General features: G+C 63.5%; 1 protein-coding gene across 2 annotated transcripts; it reads right to left on the reverse strand.

Moving 5' to 3' along the window:
- Positions 1-381: 381 nt before the first annotated feature.
- SYNPO (synaptopodin) lies at positions 382-14710 on the reverse strand. 2 transcript variants are annotated; one of them, XM_086759035.1, is made up of 3 exons: positions 14233-14710; positions 3760-5663; positions 382-2490 (listed from the first exon to the last, which is right to left on the reverse strand). In XM_086759035.1, the coding sequence occupies exons 1-3, from the start codon at positions 14687-14689 to the stop codon at positions 1711-1713; spliced, it is 3141 nt and encodes a 1046-aa protein (XP_086615161.1). In that variant the 5' UTR covers positions 14690-14710; the 3' UTR covers positions 382-1710. The 2 variants fall into 2 exon arrangements, with proteins under 2 accessions (XP_086615161.1, XP_086615160.1); XM_086759034.1 differs by lacking the exon at positions 14233-14710 and adding an exon at positions 8745-9814.
- Between the last annotated feature and the right edge of the window lie 8392 nt (positions 14711-23102).

Genomic DNA, 23102 nt, shown 5'->3' on the forward strand with positions numbered 1-23102 from the left:
TGGGGATCCGGGATGCTGTTACCCCCTTCACGGAGCAAGGCTGACTCTTGGGGACCAGGACGCTGTCACCCCAGCACGGAGCAGGGCTGACCCATGGGGACAAGACACTGTCACCTTGGCACAGAGCAGGGCCAACCCATGGGGATGGGGACACCGTCACCCTCCCCCCCCCCATGGAGCACAGCTGACCCTTGGAGACCAGGACACCGTCACGGAGCAGGTCAGACTCTTGGGGAGCAGGATGCCGTCACCACAGCACGGAGCAGGGCTGACCCTTGGGGACCGGGATGGTGGCCGTGCAGCAGCAGCAGGAGGTGGCCAAGAGCCACACGTGTGCAGGCCACCGCAGGAACAGACGGGAGCCAGGCAGGCCAGGCCAGGTGGGATAATGGCAGTTTATTTCTGAGCTGGGTACACAACCGTGTGGCCAAGGTCGGGGTGGTGGCTGGTGGGGGGCTGTGTCCTGGGAAGGACAGGCTGCAGGGCTGGGGGAACCCCGGGGGACAGGGATGGGCTTGCTCCTCAGTGTGTCCTGGGGAAAGGGAAGGGGTGACAGGGGCTCCCTGAACGGGGAACGTGCCAGAGCCCCAGCAGCCCAAAGGCATCCTCCTTTCTCGGTGCTCATCTTACTGGCAGCACGGCTGTGTCCCCCAGCTGGGCGGCTGCGGTCACTGCTGTAGCATCTCCTGGCACCCCAACCGGCTCCTGCCCACCCCTGGGGGGGGGGACAAGTGCTTTGCGGACCCATCGCCCTCCTGGGCACCCACTGCTCTCCACAGGCTCTGCCACGTAACTGTGTCCACTCTCCTCTCCCCATCGCCCCCACCCCGAGCATCCCCTGAACATCGCTGCCCTCGGGGGGCTCTGCCCTCCCCCAGCCCCTTGCAGGGCTCCCCACGGGGACACTGTCCCATCCCCGAGACACCCTCAGCATCGCCTCCTGCATCGACACCTCCTTCAAACCCTCTGTAACCTGTATTGCCCCCTTCGGCCCCCCCTCCAGCCCCCCATCTCCTCCCGCCCGCCGTCCCAGCTGCCACAGCGCCCGCCGGTCCCCTTGTGTCCCTCTGTCCCTCAGGGATGGGGTGAGCCTGGGGATGGGGACAGTGACAGAGCACAGGATGGGGCTGTCCCTCGTTGCCTGGGCAGGACACTGGTAAATGGTCCCCTTGACGTGGCAATAAATAACTTTGGCTCTCTTTTTGGTCACTGGGGAAGGATTTGGGGGAATTCCTTTGAAAAGGAGTCAAAAGTAAAAAAAAAAAAGTAATGAAGAACCCTAGGCAAGCAGAGCTGCAGGGTGCTGGGGTCTGTGACACCCCGGCTCTGGGGACAAGGGGCTCATGGGGGACCACTGAGCCCATCCCCGTCCTGGCTACATGGCACAGGGCCGGCTGGCAGGCAGGGGCGGCGGAGGGAGGGGGCCATGCCAGGGCTGTGTCCCCCCCGCTGCCTGCTGACCGCGCAGTCCTGCCCCGAAAGGTTAGGGTGGTAAAAATAGAGCGGGGCCCACGGGATGGCGGGCAAGCAGGAGGCACCTGACCCCACCGGCACGCCGAGGGGCTGCGGCAGCTCCGCCGGGCAGCGGGGATGCCAGGTTTCGGGTGCCGCAGCCCCGAGGGTTGGGGTGTTCCCAGTGTGGGGTCAGAGGGCTGCATCGCCCAGGCTGGTGGGATTGGGGAGAGGGTGGCCCAGATGGGGCTGGTTCGTCTAGGAGGTGCAGGGGGCCCCCGAGGGCAGCCCCCCTGGCTTCAGCCGCAGGCTGCCGGTCCAGCCCCGGGGACACAGGTTGAAGCTGTGGATGCCCGGGCTCTTGGCCCCCGAGTCTTCGGAGTCAAGCGAGACATCCGAGTCCGTCGGGGACCGGGAGGTGCAGCGCTTGGCTGGGTACCGCCCGCCCACCACGGGGGATGACAGGGGGCTCTTGGGGCCAGGGGACAGCCCGGTGATGGGGCAGGGGGACATGCCGGCTGGCAGCAGGAGCCTGCGACCTTCTACCCAGGCAGCTCGGGGCATCCCAGGGGAGGCACAAAACTGGGGGCCGTCCGCCCGGGGCGATCGCAGGGGGCTTTTGTGGATGGGCGAGGGGCTGCCCAGGCTCCCCGGCAAGCTACCCGCAGCCTGCGGTGCCAGGGCTCTGGAGCCCTCCGGCCGCGCTGGCCGGGGGGACTGGGGCAGGCTGGGGGGGCCAGTGGGGATGGGGGTGAAGGGCCGGGAGCCCTCGGGCCCCACGGCTTTGGGAGAGGAGCTCTTTCTCCGGGCAGCGTTGATGATGTTCCTGGCGAGCCGCGCTTGCATCTGCCGGCTGGCCCGGGGGTCGACATCCTGCCGCAGTGGGGACAGGGACCTCTCGCTCCATGGAGGGGACATGGGGGGTCCCTCGTCCAGCTCGGGCACCGAGGCCGGGCTGGCCCAGCCGTCCAGGCTGCCCGGGTGCCGCGCCAGCCGGGGCGTCCAGGTGGGCGAGGCGGGGAGGGACGACCGCCTTTCCTGGAAGGGGACAGAGAGCGGGTTAGTGCCGGCACCGCTCGAGGGGACGAAGGGGACAGAGCAGAGAGACAGAGGCAGGATCAGTGCCGGGGCAAACTCCAAAATGGCTCAGCCCTGCAGAAAGTGGGGATGCGTGCATTGCACCCCCTGCAAGGGCTTCCCAAAAATGCATTTGCTTCTGCACCCGGCCAAGGAGGTCAGGGCAGGCTGAGCCTGCAATTAATGTCCTTGCCCAAAATATGAGCCAGGACCTCTCCCTACCCACACCTTCCGAAAGCCTCCCTCCGGGTGATGCCCTGCGCCGCCCCAGAGTCCATCGCCCAGCAGCTGCTCCCCAGCCGGCAGGAAAGAGAGGAGCCAGGGCTGACAGCGCAGAGTGTATTCAGAAAGAGAGGGAAAAAAAGAAAAGCGTGGGAGAAATAAAAGCACAGTCAAAAGGCAACTCGTTACCGTGGGGAGAGCGGCCGGGGCGAGGGACGGGCAGAGGCAGGGCTGGACCACCAGCATCGGGCCGAGCGTCACCCAGCCGGCCCTGCCCTCTGCCTGCCGCATCCCTTGCTCCCGGCCGTGCCAGGCAGCGTTGCCCGTCCCCAGGTCCAGCATCCAGCATGGGGACAACCAGAGACCCCACAGCATCCCCGGCACCGTGGGGCTCTGCCGTTCCCCCACGGATGTGGCTCTCCTCCGTGGCGTGGAAGCAAACGAGGACAGATCCTGCGGGAGCAGCAAAGGAGACAGGAGCAGGCACAGTGCGGCGGAAAGGCGGCGTGTCCCCTCCGGGTTTGCTTTGGTAGGAGGCCGATAGAAGCCGGCAGGACGGAGGGGCTGCGGTGAGGGAGAAGAGCTGGCAGCTGCCAGAAATGAGAGCTGGAAAGGCAGGAGGCGAGGAAAGGACGGAGCCAGAGATGTGGTGCTCCATACAGTTTCCAGGAGAGAGAAGAGAGAAAGTGCCGGCACTCCCACGGGACGGGCAGGGTCCCGACGGCTCTTTGGGATCCCATGGGACCTACGGCCCCGACTCCCTGGGACACCTCAGCTCCCATTACACTGGGGGCTCAACACTGCTCATCTTGCCCCAGTCCTGGTTCTGCAGCCTCCCAGCTACCTCTTTTTTCTATTTCCTTTTCTTTTTTCCCATTTTTTGCAGCTGGTTCGGCTTTTGGCACGCCCGTGAGCAGTTAGGGAGGGCTCAGCCGGCGGAGGGAAGCCTAAAACCCCCCTGTGTTCTCTCCACCACCGCTACTTGTAGTAAAAAGAAGGTCTCCACACCTGTGGCTCGATGCCGGCATTCCTGGTGGAGTAGGAGGGCCGGGGCGCCTGGAAGCCCCCCTTCACTCGAGGCGGCAGCAGACGGCACGGGGAGGCCAGCAGCACCTCAGTCGGGGCTCCGGGACCGGCACGGCTGCCGTGAGTCAGGGGCAGAGCGCCGGTGGAGCTGGGGAAGGGGCTGGAGGTGGCCTGGCCGGCACCAGGCATGGTAGGGGGATGCCAAACAGGGGAAGGAGGCAACGGAGAGGTCGGGCAGGAGGTTTGCTGGGGATAGGGGTAGGCATCAGGAAGAGAGGGTCTGGGTGGAGGCATCTCCCGGGGCATGGACCTTGCCGGCCCCTTGGATGGGGAGAGGACGAAGAGCGAAGATTGGAGCTGGTAGGGCTGGTGCTTGGAGATCTCCAGCTCCTTCTGGGAGACCTCGTTCTCCATCAGGTTGGTGCTGTACAGAGAGGCCGGGGGGGTTTTGGAGGGCCTGGAGGGACTCTTGGAGGGGTGTCTGGAAACCATGGGCGACAGGCAGGCATTGGCGTCGTACTTCCAGGAGGGAGGCAGGGACATGGTGGGCGACGGGGACCGCAGCAGCTCAGGCTGGGAGGGAGCCTCGATGATGAACTTCTCCATCCTGGACTGCCGGCGGGCGAAGAGCTCGGCTCCCTTCCCTCTCGCTTCACTGAGGTTGTGGCTGGGCTGCGGCTTCGGCTTGGGCTGGATGGTGGGGGACTTGAGGCAGGAGGACCACGCCGGAGCATCATCGGCCGGCGGGAGGTGCTGCCTGCCCCTGGCTGTGCTGTGGGGGACAAAATTGGCGGCTTCGGCCCCGAGGGCAAAGGGCTCATCCTCGGCACCGGGCTCCCCCTGCTCCTTCTGCTTCTTCCTGTTGTCCACGCTCTGGACCAGGTTCAGCAGATCGGGGTTGGGGCCCAGCTTCGGCTTCTCGACGAAGGTGAACATGGACTTTTTGCCGCCTCGCCGAGCAGCCGACTCCTCCAGGATCCCCGTTTTGGGCAGGGGGTTCGGTCCGCTGCAGCTCAGGGCGGGACCTGGCAGCATCTTCTGCTCCTGGGAGGGGTACAGAGCCGTGTAGGCGGGGGGTGAGCGGACGCGGGTGAGCGGTGGGGGGCTGCTCAGGGTCTCCGCGTAGGTGGGCGGCGGGGGCACCTCAGCGGCGGGGTGCCCCTCCGCAGGCTGGCCGCTGGCGCGGGACGCCTGGGTGCCAAAGGGTCTGGCCGTCCGGTTCTTCACAGGCTTGGGCTTGGCCAGGGTGAGATGAACCTCGTAGTACTGCCGGCTCCGCGTCCCGTTCTGCTGCCGGTCGGTCTGGGATGCCGTTCCCATGGCTGTCCCCGCCGGCGCGTTGGGTACCTCGCCGGGCACCTCATCAGGCACCTCGCCATTCTTCCCCTTCTCGGGGCTCTGCAGCGGGGCGAGAGCTGCCGTGCTCGGCTCCGCAGGGACTCCCAGATCCCCGAGCCCCCCTGCCCTGCTCTCCATCCCACCGGCTGCCCGCTCCTGCACGCCGTTGGTGGCGGCCGATGCCATGTTCTCCTTCAGGTAGATGCTAAGCGGGATCTGCTGTGCTTCGCAAGCCAGCTCCCGGCACGGGGAGGCGTTTGCCCGCAGCCCCTCTCCCGTGGCATCGAGCTGGCCGGGCTCCGGCTTCGTCCCCTGCCCCTCGCCCTCCTCCATGGCTGCTGGCTGAGGCTGGGGCGCAGGGCTCAGCGGAAGCCCCCCGCCATGCCTGGCCCCATCGAGCCCGTCGACGCGCTGCTTGCGGCGGTTGAAGAGCAGGACGCCCTTGGAGCTGGGGCCGGGTGCCGTGGTGAGCTGCGCCGCGATCCTCCGGCTCCGCGCCTTCGCCTCCTTCAGCTCCTTCTCGGAGAGGCTGGCGCTGCGAGAGAGACCTGGGCAGAGGGGAGAGGCGGGGATTAGGGGGGCTCAGCAAGGATGTGGGACCCCAGCCCTCCCTGCTCAGGACTGGTAGCCCTTCCTCCAGGTATCCCCCAGCATCCCAACCCCTTTCCCAGCTGCTGGCAAAGCCCAGGGGACACCAAAGGGCACTCAGGACCTTTCCTCCCATCCAGTCCCATATTTCGGCCGGGCTCTGCATGCCCGTGAGGTGACCGTATGGGAAAGGAATTTCCCCAAGGGCTTTGGCAGGTCTCAGGTTGCAGCTCACATGGTTTTGTTCCCCTCCCCTCAGCTCAAACAGGGAAGAAGCCAACGCGTGTCCCCCCAGCCCGTCACCCCAAATCCTGGCGCTCTCAGCGCCAAGTGGGCAGGAAAGCAAACCCAGCGGGGAGATGCCAGCCCGCCATGGCCTCACGGCAAGGCTGGTGGCTGGTCCAGTCTGGAGCCCAGCGTATGGAGCAACACGAGATGGCAGCAGCCGACAGAAGCTGCGCAGATCCCAGCCCGCCAGACACGGGCGCAGCCCGCAGCAAGGCCCAGCCCCACGCCTTCGCAGCCGAGGCTGAAAGCAAAGCGGGAAAAGTCCAGCGAAAGCCCCACAGCAAGCGGTCAGAGCGCCGCTGGGCTTCTTGTGTGGTGGCCAAAAGGTCAGGGCACCAGCCCTTCCCAGAGGCCAAGAGGATGTGGAGCTGCCGGGAACGCATTTTCCCGGGGTGAGCAATTTCCTACGAGCCCGCCCCGAAGCGCCCGCGGGAAGGGCAGCGTCCCCGGCCCCACCGAGGCCGTGCTCAGGAACAGACGTGAGTGGGGAGCATCCGCATCACCCCAGCACCCACCCAGCCTGCAGCCCCCTCCCCAAAGGCGCTGCCGGGAGGGCTGTCACGCTGCGGCCCCTCTCTGGCCCCGGCGGGGAGGTGGGTGGCCAGGGCTGCTTGCCCCAAGCCCCGCTCCTCCAGCCACCACCAGTGCCCGCTCCCCTCCTCTTCCCTTCCCATCCCTTCCCTTCCCTTCCCATCCCTTCCCTTCCTTCATGTGTTTCTCATTTTCTTGCCTTCTGTGCTGCTTGGGAGCCTTCCAGGATATTTTCAGCAGTGGCTCAGCCTACCAGCGAGGGAAGGGATGAGTGACTAAGCCAAATCCTTCCAGCGAGCCCACGGTGAAGCAGGAGGGCTGCTGCAAGCTAGGCATCTCCTCTTCCTCACCCTTCATCCCTCCCTCAGCACCCAGCAAGTCCCTGCCCTGGCCCCAGCACCGCCAAGGCAAGCAGAATGGCCCTGACTTCCCGGAGGGGCCGGAGAGGAGGAGGAGGAGAGTGGATGAAGCCTTCAGGCTGCCTGACGGGAGGGTTTTGGCTGGGCACGGGTGAGAGGAGGCAGAGATGCCAGTGGAAACTTTCTCCTGGAGACGAGGAGCCTGTCCGCAGCAGCAACGCCAACATCTCCTCCAGTTAGCGCCCGGCATTGTTGAACGCCCCACTTCTATTTGCTTTGGCGGCGGCACAGAGCAGGGCCGCAGTTTCCTCCAGCCGGGCTGGCTGGAGGGCGGCCAGCACCGCGGCTCCCACTCTGTGGGGTCACCCTCGCCGCCTTTATCTCGGAAGCAGAAGAGAAATACGGCCAAGGAGCCGTTGAGAAACAAGCCACAGGCTCCAGATGTCTGCAAAATTCGTGCTCCGAGCTGAGCATCCCAGCTTCCTCGGAGGCCGAGGCCGCCTAAGAAGCCAAGCTCTCGGCGGAGCCATTTCGCAGCCTCTCGCTCTTGCTACTGCCTCTTAACAGCAACCAAGGGGCCTTGGAGGATCTCCTCCGTGCTGGAGGGATGACTCAGCTCTTGGCCAGCCCGTTCCTGCTTGGACTAGCCGCCAGATACATTCCCGTGTAGCCAGGACCAGCACTGGGATTTTTCCCCCGGGATTTCGCCCCCAGTTATCCCCATCCCTTGCTGCTGCCCCGGGCACAGGCATCCCTCCCAGCTTCGTCCTGGGGACCCTCATCCCCTACACAGCTCCTCTGCCCCAGCCCACCCGGCACCCACCCTTCCCAGGCTGCTCCATCTGAATCTGCTGGAAATTAATCCCTTGGGATACTCATGGGGATGGGGGGGCAGTGATAATTGCTCTTCACATCCCATTTTTATCGCACGGACGGAGAGCACCGAAGCCCCCGGCAGGCCAGAGGAAATTACAGAGGATGCTGTACGCCACCCCACTCACACAGCCGCACGGAGCCCAGGGGACGGACGGACAGACAGACAGACAGACCCCACGGCTCTGCCAGGCTGGCTCCGCGGGCACCACCGCAAACAGTCGCTGCTCAACCCAGGGTGACATCCCATCCCTAGACGAATCCCTCCCCTCTCCCTTCCAGTCTGAGCCACAGGACAAGGTTTTTCAACCTGGCGCGAGAGCCTTTAGCCATCTGCCGCGGTGGCTGGAGGGATCCCCATCACCCCGGGCGGCTCCTGCACCCCTCCCATCCCTTCATCCCTCCCCGCCATCCCCTGCCAGCCGAGGAGCCTCGGGCGGGCTGCGGCTGTGCGCGTACCTCCGACCCCAGGCAGACGGGAGGGAGCTCAACGCAGGTGCTGGGGAGGAGGAGGAGGGGTGCAGGGCCAAAGGTGGCATGAGGAGGAGGTGAAAGTAAAACTACGTGCGGCCAAGGGCGCCCAGGGCTCACGCGCCACTGGAAACCAGCTTCCACCCATTAACGAGAGTCCAGTCCAAAATCCGAAGGGCGACTGGCTCTTGTGCTCTTCCACTCTCCCTTCCTTCCTTCCCTCCCACACCACGTGCCGCCTCACCACCACGCTGCCCGCTGGGAAGGAAACGTCTCCCCTCTCCAAATGTCCCAGCTTCTCCCAAAAACAATGAATGGAGCCCCGCCAGCCCTCTCCACTGCTGTGTCCCTGCTTTGGGAGGGGGGTCCCCTGGCAGCCCCCAGTCCCGTGGTCCAGGGATGCCAGGGAAGATGCTTGGAGGATCGCTGGACTCCCAGCGCGTGCGAACGGCCAGCCCCCGAGTGCTATTTTGGTGCAATGCACTCCAGCTCCGGCCAGAGGAGCCTATAGATCCCTACCTATATATTTACATAGGCGCGTGCTCCGTAGGTTTCCCATTGCTCCAGGAGTGACTTCCAGCAACATCCCCCAAGTGTGGGGCTTAACAGCTTCTCACCGAGCTGTCAGTCATCCTTCCCGCAGCACGTACTGCGCTCTCTCCTCCAGAGCGAGGATGATGAGGGTGATGAAAGGCACTTTTCTTGCTCTCTCCTCCTGGCCAGATGGGGGGAAAAAAAATTCCTTCCAGCTCAGCTTTCCGTGCAAAGGATGGGTCCCACCGCACAGCGCTACTGCCGAGCGTCTGAAGTCCAGCCAGCGAAGGCTGGAGTCACCATCCGACCACAGATGATGGTGAAGGATGTGTCAGACCCTGCTTGCAGCCTGCCCTGCCCTGACATGGACTCCAAGACTGGAATGAGGCGAGGATTTGGCCCCAAATTGTAGGGAAGGGAGATAGCCCGGGGCTCCCTGAGCCGACAGATTCAGTGGAAGTTGCTGGTCTTGATGTGGCCAGGACATCACATGGAGAAAACCAGTGATCTGGAAGCTGTCACCTCGCAGGTCTGGGTGGCTGCGAGCACCAGGCACGGTGGTGAGAAGTCCTTCTACGGAGAAGCCGAGAGGCACCAGAGTCCCAGTGGGGCCAGCGGGATGCAACAGGCCGTGTGAAAACTTGGACTCAAGGCTGACGGGTGACTCCAAAATCTATCCCTAGTCTGCTCCTGGTTTGGATGCTCTGCCATCCCAACACTGCAGCCCACCTTGGCCAGCTCACGGGATGATGCTCAGAATGTCCCACCGGACCACCTGCCAGCCCCAGGGCCATCCAGAGCACGGACCAGAAACCCCCAATCCACCTCCGCACAGCACCCCAGCCACCATCCCTAACCCGCAGGTGCTCTTCCCCCTTTCTGCCCCATTCCTTGGGCCACGGCGGGGTCAACCCAAACGGTGCCTCTTTGCTGCCCAAATCCCACCAGCAAAACCAACAGTTAAACCGGGACAAACCCCATCTCCAGAGGGACACACGCCACCGCCCTGCCACCTCCCTGCCGCGAAGCCCAACGCGCATCCACAGCCGGGCGCTGCTGGGGGGGGGTGGGATCCGGTGTTTTCACCCAAACATTGAGGGTTTTGGCCAGCGAGGAAATGTAAGCAGGTTTTTTGGCAGAGAAGCCAACTGGCCTTTTGCCCCAACTACAGCTGTACAGGATTTTTTGCAACGAGCACAAACTCATGCACAAGTCTGCTCTTTCCTCCGGCTCCCAGAGTTATCCCAAATAATCTGCTGCTAGGAAAACAAGAAGCGTAGCGCCGACGGGCAGTCGAGCTAGCTAGAAACAGATATGATTTGAACATATGGATAAAAATATGACAATTTTCTGCCTTGTTCCCAGCTTCCCACCCTCCTATACTCCAGATATAAAACCTTCGCGAAGTTTTTATCCGTGCTGGCCCTGCAGACCCGAAAATCTCCGGCTCAAGCAGTGGGTGCCGTGGTGGGAGCAGACCTCGCCTGCCTGGCAGGGGACGCCGCGCTGGGCCTCTTCTCGCGGGCGCCTTTGCCAGTGACAAAATCTGGCACAGCGAGAGAAAATTCGATGCGCTTGCAAGTTTTCCCTGCGCTCTGTTTGCAAGGGCTTTGCTGGATTTGGAGCTGTTTGCCTCCCCGCACCCGCTGTCCCGCACTCCTCCCGGCTCGCAGCCGTGCCCCAGCCTTGCCTGGCGCTCAGAACCCAAATCCTGCCGAAAAATGGCCCCACAGTCCCCAAGCAGCACGCACTGGGGCACCCATCCCCCACCTGGGGGGAGAAGGAAAAGGGGCTGGGGGAGTTTTGCTCTTTAATAGGAGCTGGGCACGCCAAGCCGAAGGGATGCAGTGAGCCGCCCCAGCCCTGCGTGCATCCATGCTGGGGAAGAAGAGGCGGAGGCAGCACGTTCCCCCAAGTCGGCCAAAATTAAGCTTTTAGCTTTGCAAAAGGAGGCTGGAGCCAGGCAGACCTCCTCCAGGCTGCCCTGCCACCCACCCGCCCAGCACGCAGCAGAGCCAGCCCATCCCATGGCCGGGTACCACGGGGACCCCATACCACTGGGCAGGTGAGCTCCAGCCCCTAGCTATGCCCATCAGCGCTCGGACTGGCCGCGACACATCCCGGGCCGCCGTGCCCGTGGTGACAGCCCTGCCAGGCTGGTGACATGAGCGTGAGGCACTTGGCCTGGCAAGAGAAGGTCATTTGGCTCATCCTGGATGGACGAACGGAGCGGGGAGGGGAGTGGGATGAAGCGGGGCCTTCGCCTGTCCCTCGCGCAAGCCGTAAGGGATCCATGGCGCTGGCTGCCAAGCCAGAGGGACAGACCTGGTGTCTCCAGCGGTGGGTGGCACGGCCAGGGGAAAGCATGTCCCCACCAAGGGGGAACACGGGACACTGCCTGGGAAGATGCCCAGCAGAGCTGGGAGGTGCCACCCAGCCCCCGGGGTGACCCCCGCGTCCCCTCACTGGGTCTCCCACACCTCACACCGGACCCCAGGCGTGGGCAGAAGGAACGGACACCCGCTCCCCTCGTTTATAGAGAGAGAGAAACCCAGCTCAGCCCTCGGCTCCCCCCGGGCCGCCTGTAGCCCCACTCGCCCACCCTTCACCCACCACCAGCACCCCACGGGGGGGTCCGCCCATGCACCCCCAAACCCCCCGTCAGTCCCCAGATCCCGGCACCCCCCTTGCACCCCTCCTTACTCTCCCTCCCTCCCCATTGCTTCTGCACTGGCATCCTCCGGCCCCCCAGTCCCTGCCCCGGCACCCCCCCACTCCACCACGACCGGCTGCCCCATCGCCCCCCCGCCCCCAGCCCCGGCCCTACCCGCGGTGCCGGTGCCGGTACCGGTGCCGCCGCCCCTCGCAGCCCGACTGCACCGGGGAGGCGGCGGCGGGCAGGAAAGTTGCGGCAGCTCCGCCCTCGGAGCGGGCCCGGGGAGGGAGGCGGGGGGGGGGCGGGGGGTGGACGGGACGGACTGGGGCCGGGGCCGGGGCCCGGGGGTGGCGGGTCCCGCCGGTCCTGCCCCTGCCCGCCCCGCCCGGACCGACCGGACGGGACGGGTCCCCCCCTCCCCGGCGGCACCGGCAGCCCTGCCCCACCGCTTCCCGTCCCGGCTGGGTCTGCCCTGAGTCCGCTGCCGGGGTGAGAGCAGCCGGGGCATCTTTTTATGGATCCCCGCACACCCCCTTACCCCGCGCTTCACACCCCCTTACCCAGCCTGGGGCACCCCCTTACCCAGCCCCGCACACCCCCTTACCCCCCCCTTTCCCTCATGCCAGCACTGCAGCACCTCACGTTTCAGATGCCGAGGGGGATGCGGGGCCTCCCCTCGGTTTGGGGGTGCTTGGAGCTGGGCAAAAATCCAGCACTGGTGTCACTAGAAAGAGCACAAAAGCCCTTTACCAGGGGTGGGCTGCTCTCAGTGACGGGGGGACCACAGCCCTGGGAGAGACGATTCCTGGGGAGCCAGCATCACCTCCCAGCACCCCGCTCCCGCTGGGGCTGTGGAGCTCCCAGGGCACTGCCGTGCGTGGGACCAGCCTCACTCCCTTCCTGCGCCTGTCCACACCGCAGGATGAGCTCTTGGCCTTAGTTTTTGCCTTTCTAATTTCCTTTCTTCCTGTCCCTCTTTGCTTTTTTGTGTTTTTCTGGTTTTTGTAGGAGACTGGCGCTGGCTCCGCAGCCCCCAGGGAGCGAAACCTTCCGTTTATTTGCACACCAGACAGATAAACCAGTCCTGCCTCCTGCATCTCCCAGCTGCTGCCTCTCTACCCGGGGCTCCTGCGCTCCCCAGTCTGCCCCGAGAGGTGCCAACCACCCCGGGCCGCTGTGCCGGATATTTGGGAGCAGCCAGCCCAGCCTTGGGCTGCTGGATGGGGACCAAAGTGGCACCCGGTGACCTGCCTGGGTGGGTCTGCACCGCTCGAGGTGGGGGCAGGACAGGCTGACAGGACCACCCTGTACAATTTTGGGTGCAGATGGATGCACCCCTTTCTCCTGCGGGAGCTGCATGGAGGAGGAGAAGAGGAGCAAATCCCTGACATCTCCTGGGGATGCTCCTGCGAGCACCCAGCCACCTGTGCGGGGACCTGCCCTTCCCTCCCTCCTCTGCCACCATCCCTGCTCCCAACCAAACCTCTCCTTCGCAAACCTGTGGGATTTTTGCCAGGTCCTGGCGCTGCCGCCGGCGCTCAGGACCCTCAGTGACATCCTGCCCGGAGGCTCTGGAAAGTCTGACGGGTCCCGCAGGCAGTGGCTGGCGGTGATCTCACTTGGAGGAGGAGGAAACGGGACAGACAAACTCTTTCCAACAAACCTGTTGAGTTACTTTAAAATTCCAGGCTGGCAGCAAAAGTGCTGGATGGCGGTGCGGGTTAGGAAAATGCTGAGCCTGAACAGAATCAGGCCTGACCTTTCCCCACTGCGGATCTGCCATCCTGGAGCGGAGTGAGAAATGGGAAGACTATTTGGGTCGGTCTACTTTGCCTTCTGGGCTCTGAAACACGACGCCCGTACGGCCCTGGAGAGCTGCTGGGGCAGCAGCGAGCCAAGAGCTTGGCTGAGCTTCCCAGTCCTCATCCCGTCTGGGAAGCCACTGGTTTTGAGGAAGTCTGACACTCCAAAAAGGTGGGGAAGGGATTCTGGACACCAAGTTCACATCAAGCATCCCCAGCTGGTCCTGTCCCTCCCCATCGTGGGGGCTGCTTTGGGAAAACCAGGCTCTACGCGGAGCAGCAGCATCCGACAAGGCCATCCCATGGGGACAGTGACACACCTGCCTCGGCGCCGTGTGGCAGCTGAGATAACAGCTGGGCTGGAGCAAAATAGAAAGAAGGGTGGAAGGGGGGTTTAAAAATGGGTCCGAGGGCTGTAAGGGGATGCTCCTGTGGGAGCATCTCTCCGGGGCGGGGAGGGCTGCGCATGGGAGTGGTGGTGGTAACCCTAGATATGTGCCTGTATCTGTGTCACGGTGGCCGAAGGGACAGCCGCAGAGAGGAATGGCTGCGGAACAGGGCTGGGAAGTGAGGCGATGGCAGAGAGCATTGTAGGAACCAACCGGCCAGAAATAAAGTGCTTAATTTTTAAATCAGGGGCTGAAAGAGAGACGGCCACAAGCCACATAACAAACGCTTGGCCATCCCCGCCCCGACGGACTGGGGAGAGGTGTCCCTGTCCCAGGCAGCACCTCAGGAGCTGGCCCTGATCACCCCCCTTTTGGCAGGGTCCGCTGCCAAAAAGGAAAAAAAAAATCCACAGATTCCTCCTTATTTTTAAGGCCAGAGAAATCATCTCAAACTAAAAAAGTCCTAGCGGCTTGCCGGGAGCCTGGGACCTCTAACCTGGCAGAGGTCCTGCCCTGGGAAGAGCCAGCCGTTCCCATCGCTGTGCCATGCAGCGGTGGCCCCGCCACTGGGATCACAGCGGTGCTTTTTGGGGTGTGGGACAGTGGCCAAAGGGAGTTTCTCTTACCCGCTTTCCTCGGCTCGCTGGTGGGCTTGATGAGGACCTGTTGGATCTTCACCGTTTTCCACTCCTGGCTGGGGTCGGCCGTGGGGCTGGCTGCTGTGGGGGACAGCTCGGGGCATTTTGGGGGGGCTGTGGGCTCAGCCACCGAGGCCAGGCTGCCACCATCCAACACAGGACCGGGTGCATCCCCATTGAGCCCCCCGGGCTCCTGCCAGCATCTCCCGCTTGCCTTCCCTCCCAGTAGCTCCATCCGTCCCTCCTGCTCAACCGATTGGGAGGCAGGAGCATCCCAGAGCTGACGGCACCTCTGCCCGCCTCTGCTCCCGCTCTCCTGCCGACAGCCGCTGTCCCCCTTGCTGTCCCCCTTGGCCGTCCCGCAGGCACAGGGGTTTTGCCCCCCGGGTGTGGGGCAGCCAGGCTGGGTTTGCAGGCAGGGCTGCCGGAGTGTTGTCTTCAGCATCTCTGCCGCTTTCCTTCGCTGGCACTTGGCGGCCTTTCAAACCCGCTCGGCATGGCCAGGGGGCTGGCTTTTCCCCGGCAGCGTCCCTCGGAGCTCGGGGCAGCGTCCGATGGCCACGTGTCGGGCACAAGCTCAGCTTTACTCCTCTTGCGGGTGAGAGGAGCAGGCACGACACCACGGGAGCGGGCAGCTTTCGGAGAGCCGGCCACAGGGATTTGCCTGGAGGACACACGTCGCCAAGGAGGATTTTGCAGGAATTTCTCTTGTCCAGGCGGGCAGAGGAGCAACATCTAAAGACCTGTGTGAAGGAAAGGGGCAGCGCTGAGGATGGTTGTGCATGCACTGAATTCATCTGGCCTCAGCTAGTGGAGCGGCTCTTGGTATCACCAGCTCCAGCCCCACAAGGAGAAGCAAACCCTCCTTACCAGTCCATTTGGAAATGCCCCTCACCCCAGCAGCCCCCACAACGCCACTCTCACCACCCCAGCACCCTCGCCCACCCAGGTGGCACCCAGGGCCAGAGCACGCCGGGAGCGTTCAGGGAAGAAACCGGTTCCCTGCAGATGGGGGTTTGCTCAGGCGAAGCAGGAGCCCTGGCTCCCACCTCCATCCCACTGGAAACCGAAATTCCCAGCTAACAAAGCTGTGTTTAACCATTGAGTGACTCACGCGGCGCTGGGACAAGCGCAGACAGACCCGCTTCCCTCCTGCCGAGCACAAACCCCACCGAAAGATGAACGCGCGCACCGACACAGCCGAGTACCGGCTGGGAGAGGGGGATGTCATCGCTCCCGGGGCAGGATACGGGTTACAGCGGCCGGGGGAAATTCCAGCGCCGTGAGTCCGCGGCAGCGGCTCAGCACAGCCTCTCCCAGCCTCACTCGCTGCAAGGCTGGGTCCCAGGGCATTGCTGCCGCTGGGAGACCCACAGAGCCCACGGCACACGGACTCTGAAGGATTTTCCACCCTAACAGCTGGCCGAGGAGGAAAAAAGGTTTCTGCTTGACCCAAACCCCTCCCTGAGTTATCACAAGGTTTTTCAGTGAAAAAAAGAAAATGCACCGGGTCAACAGCGCGGGTTCAGCTCAGGCAGGAGAACTCCCTGCAGCTTCATCCGGGCTCGCACGGCTTCTCTGCAAAACTTTTCCCATCCTTAGCAAGGGTATTTTGGAAATGACGGCAGATTTGAAAACAGCCAGCGAAAGCTTTGCTGCCGAACAGTCACTCGGGCATTTCCCAAGCGCAAGGCTGCATTTTTCTGAGAATGCCCAAAGGAAATCCTCTGCCCTTTCTGAAATCCTCCCTTCTGCCTTGCTCTGCTGCAGTTATTCAACACGGATTTGCAAAGAGATTCTGGGGGGGGGTGGAAATGTCAATGTTTCTCTCTGAAAAAGGAATCTCACCCCGCTCCTTACGTAATTCGGGGCCCCAATAGTTGCGGGAAGCCACCCACATCTTTCGTTAGAAACACGGTAAGTTGGGGGAGCTGGAGGGAGCTGGCTTCTCTCTAACGGGGACAAAGAGAAAGTTGCTGAAAATAGCCCCAGCCCAGCCTGGGTCGCAGCGATCCTCTCGGAGCGGCTCTGCCTCCTCCTCGCTCCCACCCCCTCGCCCCATCCATAGGGACACGGTTTCTCAGGCAGCACGATTCCTGCCCATCCTACACCAGAGCTGCCTTGACAGCTTGCTGGGCGAGCCCGTACCACCCTGAAAACCATCTTCCAAACCCACCCCCTTCCGTTCCGGGAGCGCTTTCTGCAGATGGGCATATCCCAGGGATGGGCGCCCACGATCCCGGCGTTTCCCCAGCCAACCCCCTCCTTGGCGAGACCCGAGCGGCGGCGTTCCCCGAGGACACGCCACAGGGACGAGGCCGCCCACGCCACCGAAATACGGAGTCACGCGTCTGCTACCTCGCTGGGGGCCAGTCTGAGCCCCCAGGCAGCACGGCGGGGAATGGCGGCAGAGCTGGCGATGGAGGAACCTCCTTCCCCCCGGGACACGGCACGGAGTCCTGGGCTCTGCAAGCAGCACAGGAAGGGAATATTTTATGGATAACTTGCATCTCCAGCAAATGCTGCGGGGCTGATCCTGTCTGCCCAAAGATCGGCGGGGCGGGATGGGTATCATGGCACCAGTGAGGAGGAGCGGCATCGCCAGCCACGTCTACAAAACCAGGCTGAGACAACCGCCCGTCTGTGCGGACCCCCACCTGCAGAATGAGGCTCTCAAGGGGCGTGAGGGTCATTTTGGGGACCGTTTCAGGGACACAAGCAAGGGATGCTCGAGTCGGGCGCTGGCACCCAGCTCAACCCCAAAAAGCCGCTGCCCACCGTGCCCCCCCGGCAGCAGCGAGCCCCTAGGAGAAGCTGCAAAATGGTGCCAGGGGAGGGAAGAATGATAATTAAAAAATCCTTCAATTCACAAAGTGCTGAAATCTGGCGAGGGGGAGACCTTTTACTCAGCTATCTTTCCCTGCCCACTCGCTGGCGGGTGATACACAGCCCCCCCGCCTGCCTTTCTTACACCCTGCCACCCCCCGCCCCGCCCCCCGCCATTGAAAAGAGGAAAACTAAAGTTAACTTTCCACCTCCCACACAAATATTTTTGGCAGGCGTTGCTGACATTCAGGCTGCCGAGAGGAGGGAGACGGGGCCTGCAGAAAATCTTCATCTCCGTCTGCCTGCGATCCCCAGCCAGGGGACCCAGGGGACCCCGTTGGCCCGGACTGGTCCTGTCCCAGCCACAGCGCAGGGGCAGGAGGTGGCACAGCTGTAAAAAACCAGGACAGCCCTGGGGAACATGGGTGGCCCGGCCACGAGGATGCCGTGTTGTCCCCAGCCACGTCGCTGCCCAACGCTTGGTTTCCATCATCGTTAGAGGAGCCGGGATGGGGGCGGGGAGGGGTGCGCAAGCTGTCCCCTGCACAGCGGGGGCTCTCAGGTTTCCCCGAGACCTTGCTGTCCAGACTCGTTGTCCCCAGCTCCGGTCACAAGATCAGCTCTGTCCCTTTCCAAAATAGCCCAGCCGCAACGTATACATCTGGGGATCTTCACACCTTCCCCGTGCCAGCAGCTGAATGTCTTCTCCGGGGAGCTGGGCACCTTCCCCCATTGTCGCCTTCCCCCCACGTGGCACCTTTCCCCCGTGGCACCGTGCAGGGCGAGGAGCCAGGGTGGCTGCATCCCCGAGGGGCAACCCCACGTCCCTGGGGGTCCCGTGTTTCTTTAAGGGAGCGCAGCTGATACGGGAGATGTTTTTGCGGTGTAGCTGTCACCCAGTGGCATTTGGAGCCATGCCTGGGCCACCCTGTGCCCGGACGCTCTCCCATCTGCTGCAACCCAATATCCCCCCCGGCAGCTCCCCCGGTACCTGGCCGGGACATGCTGCTGAGCCGCGTGCTGGGGGAGGCACGGCCGAGCTGTCTGCGGGGTGACCCCCCTCTGCACGAGGACCCCACCACTGAACCCCAAAGCCAATTTGGAGTCACCCTGTGCCACCCGGGCATCCTTCCACGGGAGAGCGGGACCATTTCCAGCAGGGAGGGGATGGCAATGGGACGGATGCGGCTGGGCTGATGGAGGGAAACCATCCAGAGTGGGGCCAAGGACTCTCTATGGGGCTCCAGTGCCCAGGGAAGGGGCACAAGGAAACTGGGATGTGATGTGATCGTTTTCCTTGGCATGGCATGTCCCCAGCCTCGCCAGGCCAGGCCAGACCCCGTCCCCGCTGCGAGCCTTTCGGCAAGGATGGCTGCATCCCGGCCTCCGCAGGGGAGGCAGGGGCTGGCAGACACAGCAGCCCCCAGCATGCTGGGGAAAACAAAAGCCTTCTGCAGGGCTGATTTACTACCTTGAAGGAAACCGGGATGGAAAAAAACAACATTCCTGCCTGCCTGTCCCCATGCAACCCCCACGGACTCCAACACCCTGAGCTGCCCGCGGGGACAGGGGGCTGTGGGTCCCAGCATGTGGGTGCCCACGCCGAGCTGTGCCCTCATCCCCTGCCCACAGCCGGTGGGGACCAGCAGCAGGAGAAAAGCCTGGGGACAGCACGGGGGCTGCGGGGCGCTGGAGGAGTTATCCTGATTAAGTGGGGAGTGGAGCAAGGGAAGAGGAGGAGGAGGGACAGTGGCATCCCGGACAGCTGGACCATGTCCCCTCCCTCCTCCACCCCACGCTGGAAGCAAGGGCTGGACGTGGCCGCAGGGGCTGCTCTGCATCCCCTTGCATCACTGCATGATTCCTCACATCCCTTACATCCAGTGAACGTCAGCCTGTGCACCCCAGCCGAGCAACACTGACCCTGCTCAGCCCTCCTGGCTGGGTCCAAAATCCAGTCTACACCCCCCATCATCCCTAATGGGGTTGACTGACCTGGGGTCCCATCCGGACCATCCTGCCAGCCTCCCGCACCCTGGTTGGGCAGTACAGCCCAGCACGGGGCAGGTCCCAGCCTGTCCTCCTGCCCTGGGCTTATCTTGGACACTGCAAGGCCAAATCTAAACTTCAGCTTCAGCTGCTGTGTCCCTGGGGACGAGGACAGCCCCAGCCTGGCTCTTGCAGCTGCCCTGAGCCCTTCTCAGAGCAGTTTTTGGGGAGCAAAGCACCGGGTCTGCCATGCACTGGAGACGCCAGGTCCCACCAGCTGCAGCCCAGTGCAAGCCCAAGGTGCCACCGAAGCGGGTGGCCGTTCCCAGGGACCCCTGGCCACTGCTGCTCGGGGACACAGGGCAGTCAGCTGGAGCCCTGGCTGATCGCTGTGGGAAGCCAGGGATGAAACTGCAGCTCAGCCTTTTCGAAACTCAAGTGAAATGTAAAACCAGAGAGGTCCGAGAGAGGAGACGACCTTAAAGACCAAGCTCTGGGTTGGCAGCTGCGGTGGGGAAGAACAAGCTGGCTGCTGTAAACTGAGTGATGAACCAGGGAGTCCTTCCAGCCCCTGGGACACGCAGAGCCGAGGTGGCCGGCTGAGGGGAAGCAGGACAGGGATGCTCACGCCTGTTGGGGTCCAGCAGTCCGGCTGGCAGCCCGGCACGGCTCTCCCCACGGCTGCAGAGCAGACCCCAGCCACGCCGGAGTGAGCTGGCACGGCGAGCCAGGTACAGGCAGCTCCCGGCCATCCGGTTCTGCCCATCCTTGCCTGCCCTGGGCAGCTCGCCTTCGTTATCCATCACGCGGGAACGGCACTGGCTGTGCAGCCACCGGCTTGCCGGCACAGCCGGTCCCACACCCAAATTTCCCCGCGGAGCTCCGGCAGCAGATGCCGGAGGGAGGGCTGGCACCACTGCGCCTTCACGCCTTTCCCAAGCGATACCACTGAACATTTGCTGGGGGCTGGTGACGAACGCTCGCTAATTAAACAAAATCCCACTCCTGGAGGTGAGCACAGCGGGGATGGGGTCACCTCCGGCTGTTGGAGCTCCTGTTGGCGGTTGTGCCAAAAACCTGCCTGGGTGGGGAGGGCAGGGCAGGCTCCCGCAGAGGGGTTGGGGCTCATCCCGCAGCCACCTCAGCCCCAGGGAGCTCAGTAGACATAAAACACAATCCATTAACTAAGCAGAAAACCCCACAGAGGCTCAAAAATCCTGTTCAGGCAACTTCTGCACATTCGGTGCTGCCTGAGCTGGGACGGCTGACAGCTGGAGCATCTCAGCCCCACGGGATCCCGGGGCTGCCGAGCTTCCCGGGACATCCCGGGGGCCGGCACGGCTTGATTTCACGGCCAGGTTCGCCGCTGTCACAGCTTCCCCACCTCCCCGCAAGCAAACAAACAAAGGGCCGCGACCCGGGGCTGCCAGGATCACGGCACGCGACCTGCCCACGCGCAGAGGCAAGGTCAACGGTAGAGCCAACAGCTCAGCTGAGGTTTGCCGAGCCCTGGCAGCCCCATCCTTCCCGGCAGGCATCTCTGGAGCCCTAAAGCCTGGAAAAGGTGGCTGGGGAATGGAGCTGTGCTGCTAAGAGAGGGGGAGCAGCTCCCCGTCGGGTCCTGCATCCACAGCCCATGTTCCCCAGCTCTGATCCCAGAGGAGAGATGGATGCACGCAACCTGGGGACAGCAAGGACCAGGATAAAGGACATCTCAGCAGCACAGTGAGAAGACAGGGACTGAGTGCACCCCAGCGTGGGGTCTGGCCCCTCTGAGCCCCACGGGCAGCGCTTGGGTCGGTCCGTGGGAAACAAAGAGCATCCCGGGGAGGGGGGTGGTTTCATTCCAGCCCAGAAAAGCAGCCAAACCCCAGCACATGACCGTTCCCAGGCCTTGGCCCCAGCAGCACAGCGGGCTGGTGGCCTCGGGACACGAGGTTTGCTCCCATCCGGCTGGCCCAAGGCTGCGAGCCCGGCTGGGACAGGCGAGGCAGGAGAGGGGCTGGCTGGGCTCCGGGGGTCTCCAAGACCACCAGCCATGGCTACCCAGAGGCATCTCCACACGAGGGAAACGGGAGGGGAAGGGTGCAACTGGGAAGCATTTTAGGAGGGGCTGTGCCTGCTGAGGGACAGACGCAGCGTGTGTGTGCGCGCAGCGTGCTCAGCAGCCTGGCAAAAGTGCTTGTGCAGTAGGAACAAACGGGAGGACACATCCAAGCCAGTGCAAACAGCCCCTGACCCAGCCACTCTCTCCCAACCCTCTATTTTTTCTCTATTTTTTCTCTCTCCTCTTAACCCCTTCGGGAGCCTGGGCTACCAGTGCTGCTGGAGCTGAACTCCACAGATCCCCTGGGGTCCCAGAGGGGCTATCCCTGTGAGGGGTCACTGGTGGGGTGCCTGGGTCCCTCCCTGTGCCGCCAAGCCCCCTGCCCAGTGCTCTCTCCCTCTTCTTCCCCCTCCTCCTCTGTCCTCCAGCTCATCCTCTCCCCAGTGGCTCCAGGGGGTCCTGGGGAAAAGGGCTGCTCCCCCCTCCAAATCCCCAGCCACCAAGGGCAGGCTGGGTGCTGGCAGAGAGCCACCCCATCCCGGGCAGGACAGAGGAGCCACCAGAGCCCCCGTCACTGGGAAAACATGCTGAGGGTCTCAGGGAAGCCCATCTCCACCCTCTGCTCTGTCCTGGGGGTCGCTGATGGAGGAGCGCGTCCTGTGACACCGCTCCGTACCCTTGGGTACCGAGACCCACCCCCGGCCAGCAGCCCACTGGGACGGCCACGGAGCCCAGGGCGGCTGTGGGGAGCCCAGGGATGCTGGCACTCGCCACACTCACCTCTTTCCCCTTCCTTTTTCTCCCATGGGGAAGCCAAGCTCTCTGCTCTCCACGCGCTCCAGCCGAGCCCGGGGGTGTCAAGCCCACGATCTCCCCGCTGCCCTCGGACCCAGGGGTCCCAGCCGGGAGCTGGGGGCCAGCAAACTCCCGGGTCTCCTCCCCTGCTCTCCTCCAGCCGCGCCGCGCAGGGCAGGGTGAACAGGGGGGAGAGGGGCGGGAGGAGGGGAGGGGGGAAATGAAACTTTAATAGCACAGAGCCCCTTTTGTTTCCCAGCATATGGGATATTTCATACATGCTGAAGGCATTAACCACCGATATTCTTCAAGCGCTCACAGCGGCTGGGAGCACGGCCCCGCGCTCGGCTCCGGGGCACGGTGTCTGTCCCGGGGGGCTGGAGGGGGCAGCAAGCAGCCCTTCTGCCCTGACACCCTCCCCCCACCCTGCAGAGAGGAGACCCCTAATCAAAGCCTGGAAAACTGCTCGTTTTCATCAAGATCATCCCCTTGCGTGACTCTGTTCCTCCAAAAGAGCAGCCAGACCCCCACCCCGAACTCAAGGCTGGGAAAGGGGGGTCCCTGGTTTTGGGATCCTGCCGTGAATGGGCGGGGAGCTGGCCCCACTACTGGCGGGGGTCTGAGACCCCAAATAGCTCTCCCATCCCGGGGACACAGCAGAACCCCACAGCGCCGTGGAACTGTGACAGTGGCAGAGAGGGGCTGAGGGGGGGCTGGCAGCGTGTCCCCTCCCTGCCTGCACCCCAGGGAGCATTGAGCGGGCATGGTGCTGGCAGGAGAGGGCTGGAAAATACCCACATCGAACAGCCTCATGCTGTTCACCCGTTTCCCCTCTCCCTCTATGGCACCTGGGGACAAACCATGGTGCCTGTAAAATGGGGTGACACCAGTTTTGCAAGTGAGGAAGAGACCCTTCCAGGTCCCCAGCACAGAGAGTGCGTGGCACCGCTCCCCACAGATCCCACCAACCACCTCAACATGGGACTGGGACATCTGGGGTCCCTAGCACTGCACCCCTTCCCATAGAAGAGATGTTGGCTTTGACGTTCTGGGCAGGAGAGCACATCAGCTGGTGGCAAACCTTCAAGCGAGGTTTGAGATGTAGGAGATAACTGATGTGCTCTGTTTTCCCCAAACTGACTGGACCCCTCAGCACTGGGGCCCTTCGGTGGAGCCCACCTCTTGCCCTGGCACCCATAGG

This window comes from Chlamydotis macqueenii, chromosome 14 (genome assembly GCF_036417535.1).
Source record: "Chlamydotis macqueenii isolate bChlMac1 chromosome 14, bChlMac1.mat, whole genome shotgun sequence".
Lineage (NCBI taxonomy): Eukaryota > Metazoa > Chordata > Aves > Otidiformes > Otididae > Chlamydotis > Chlamydotis macqueenii.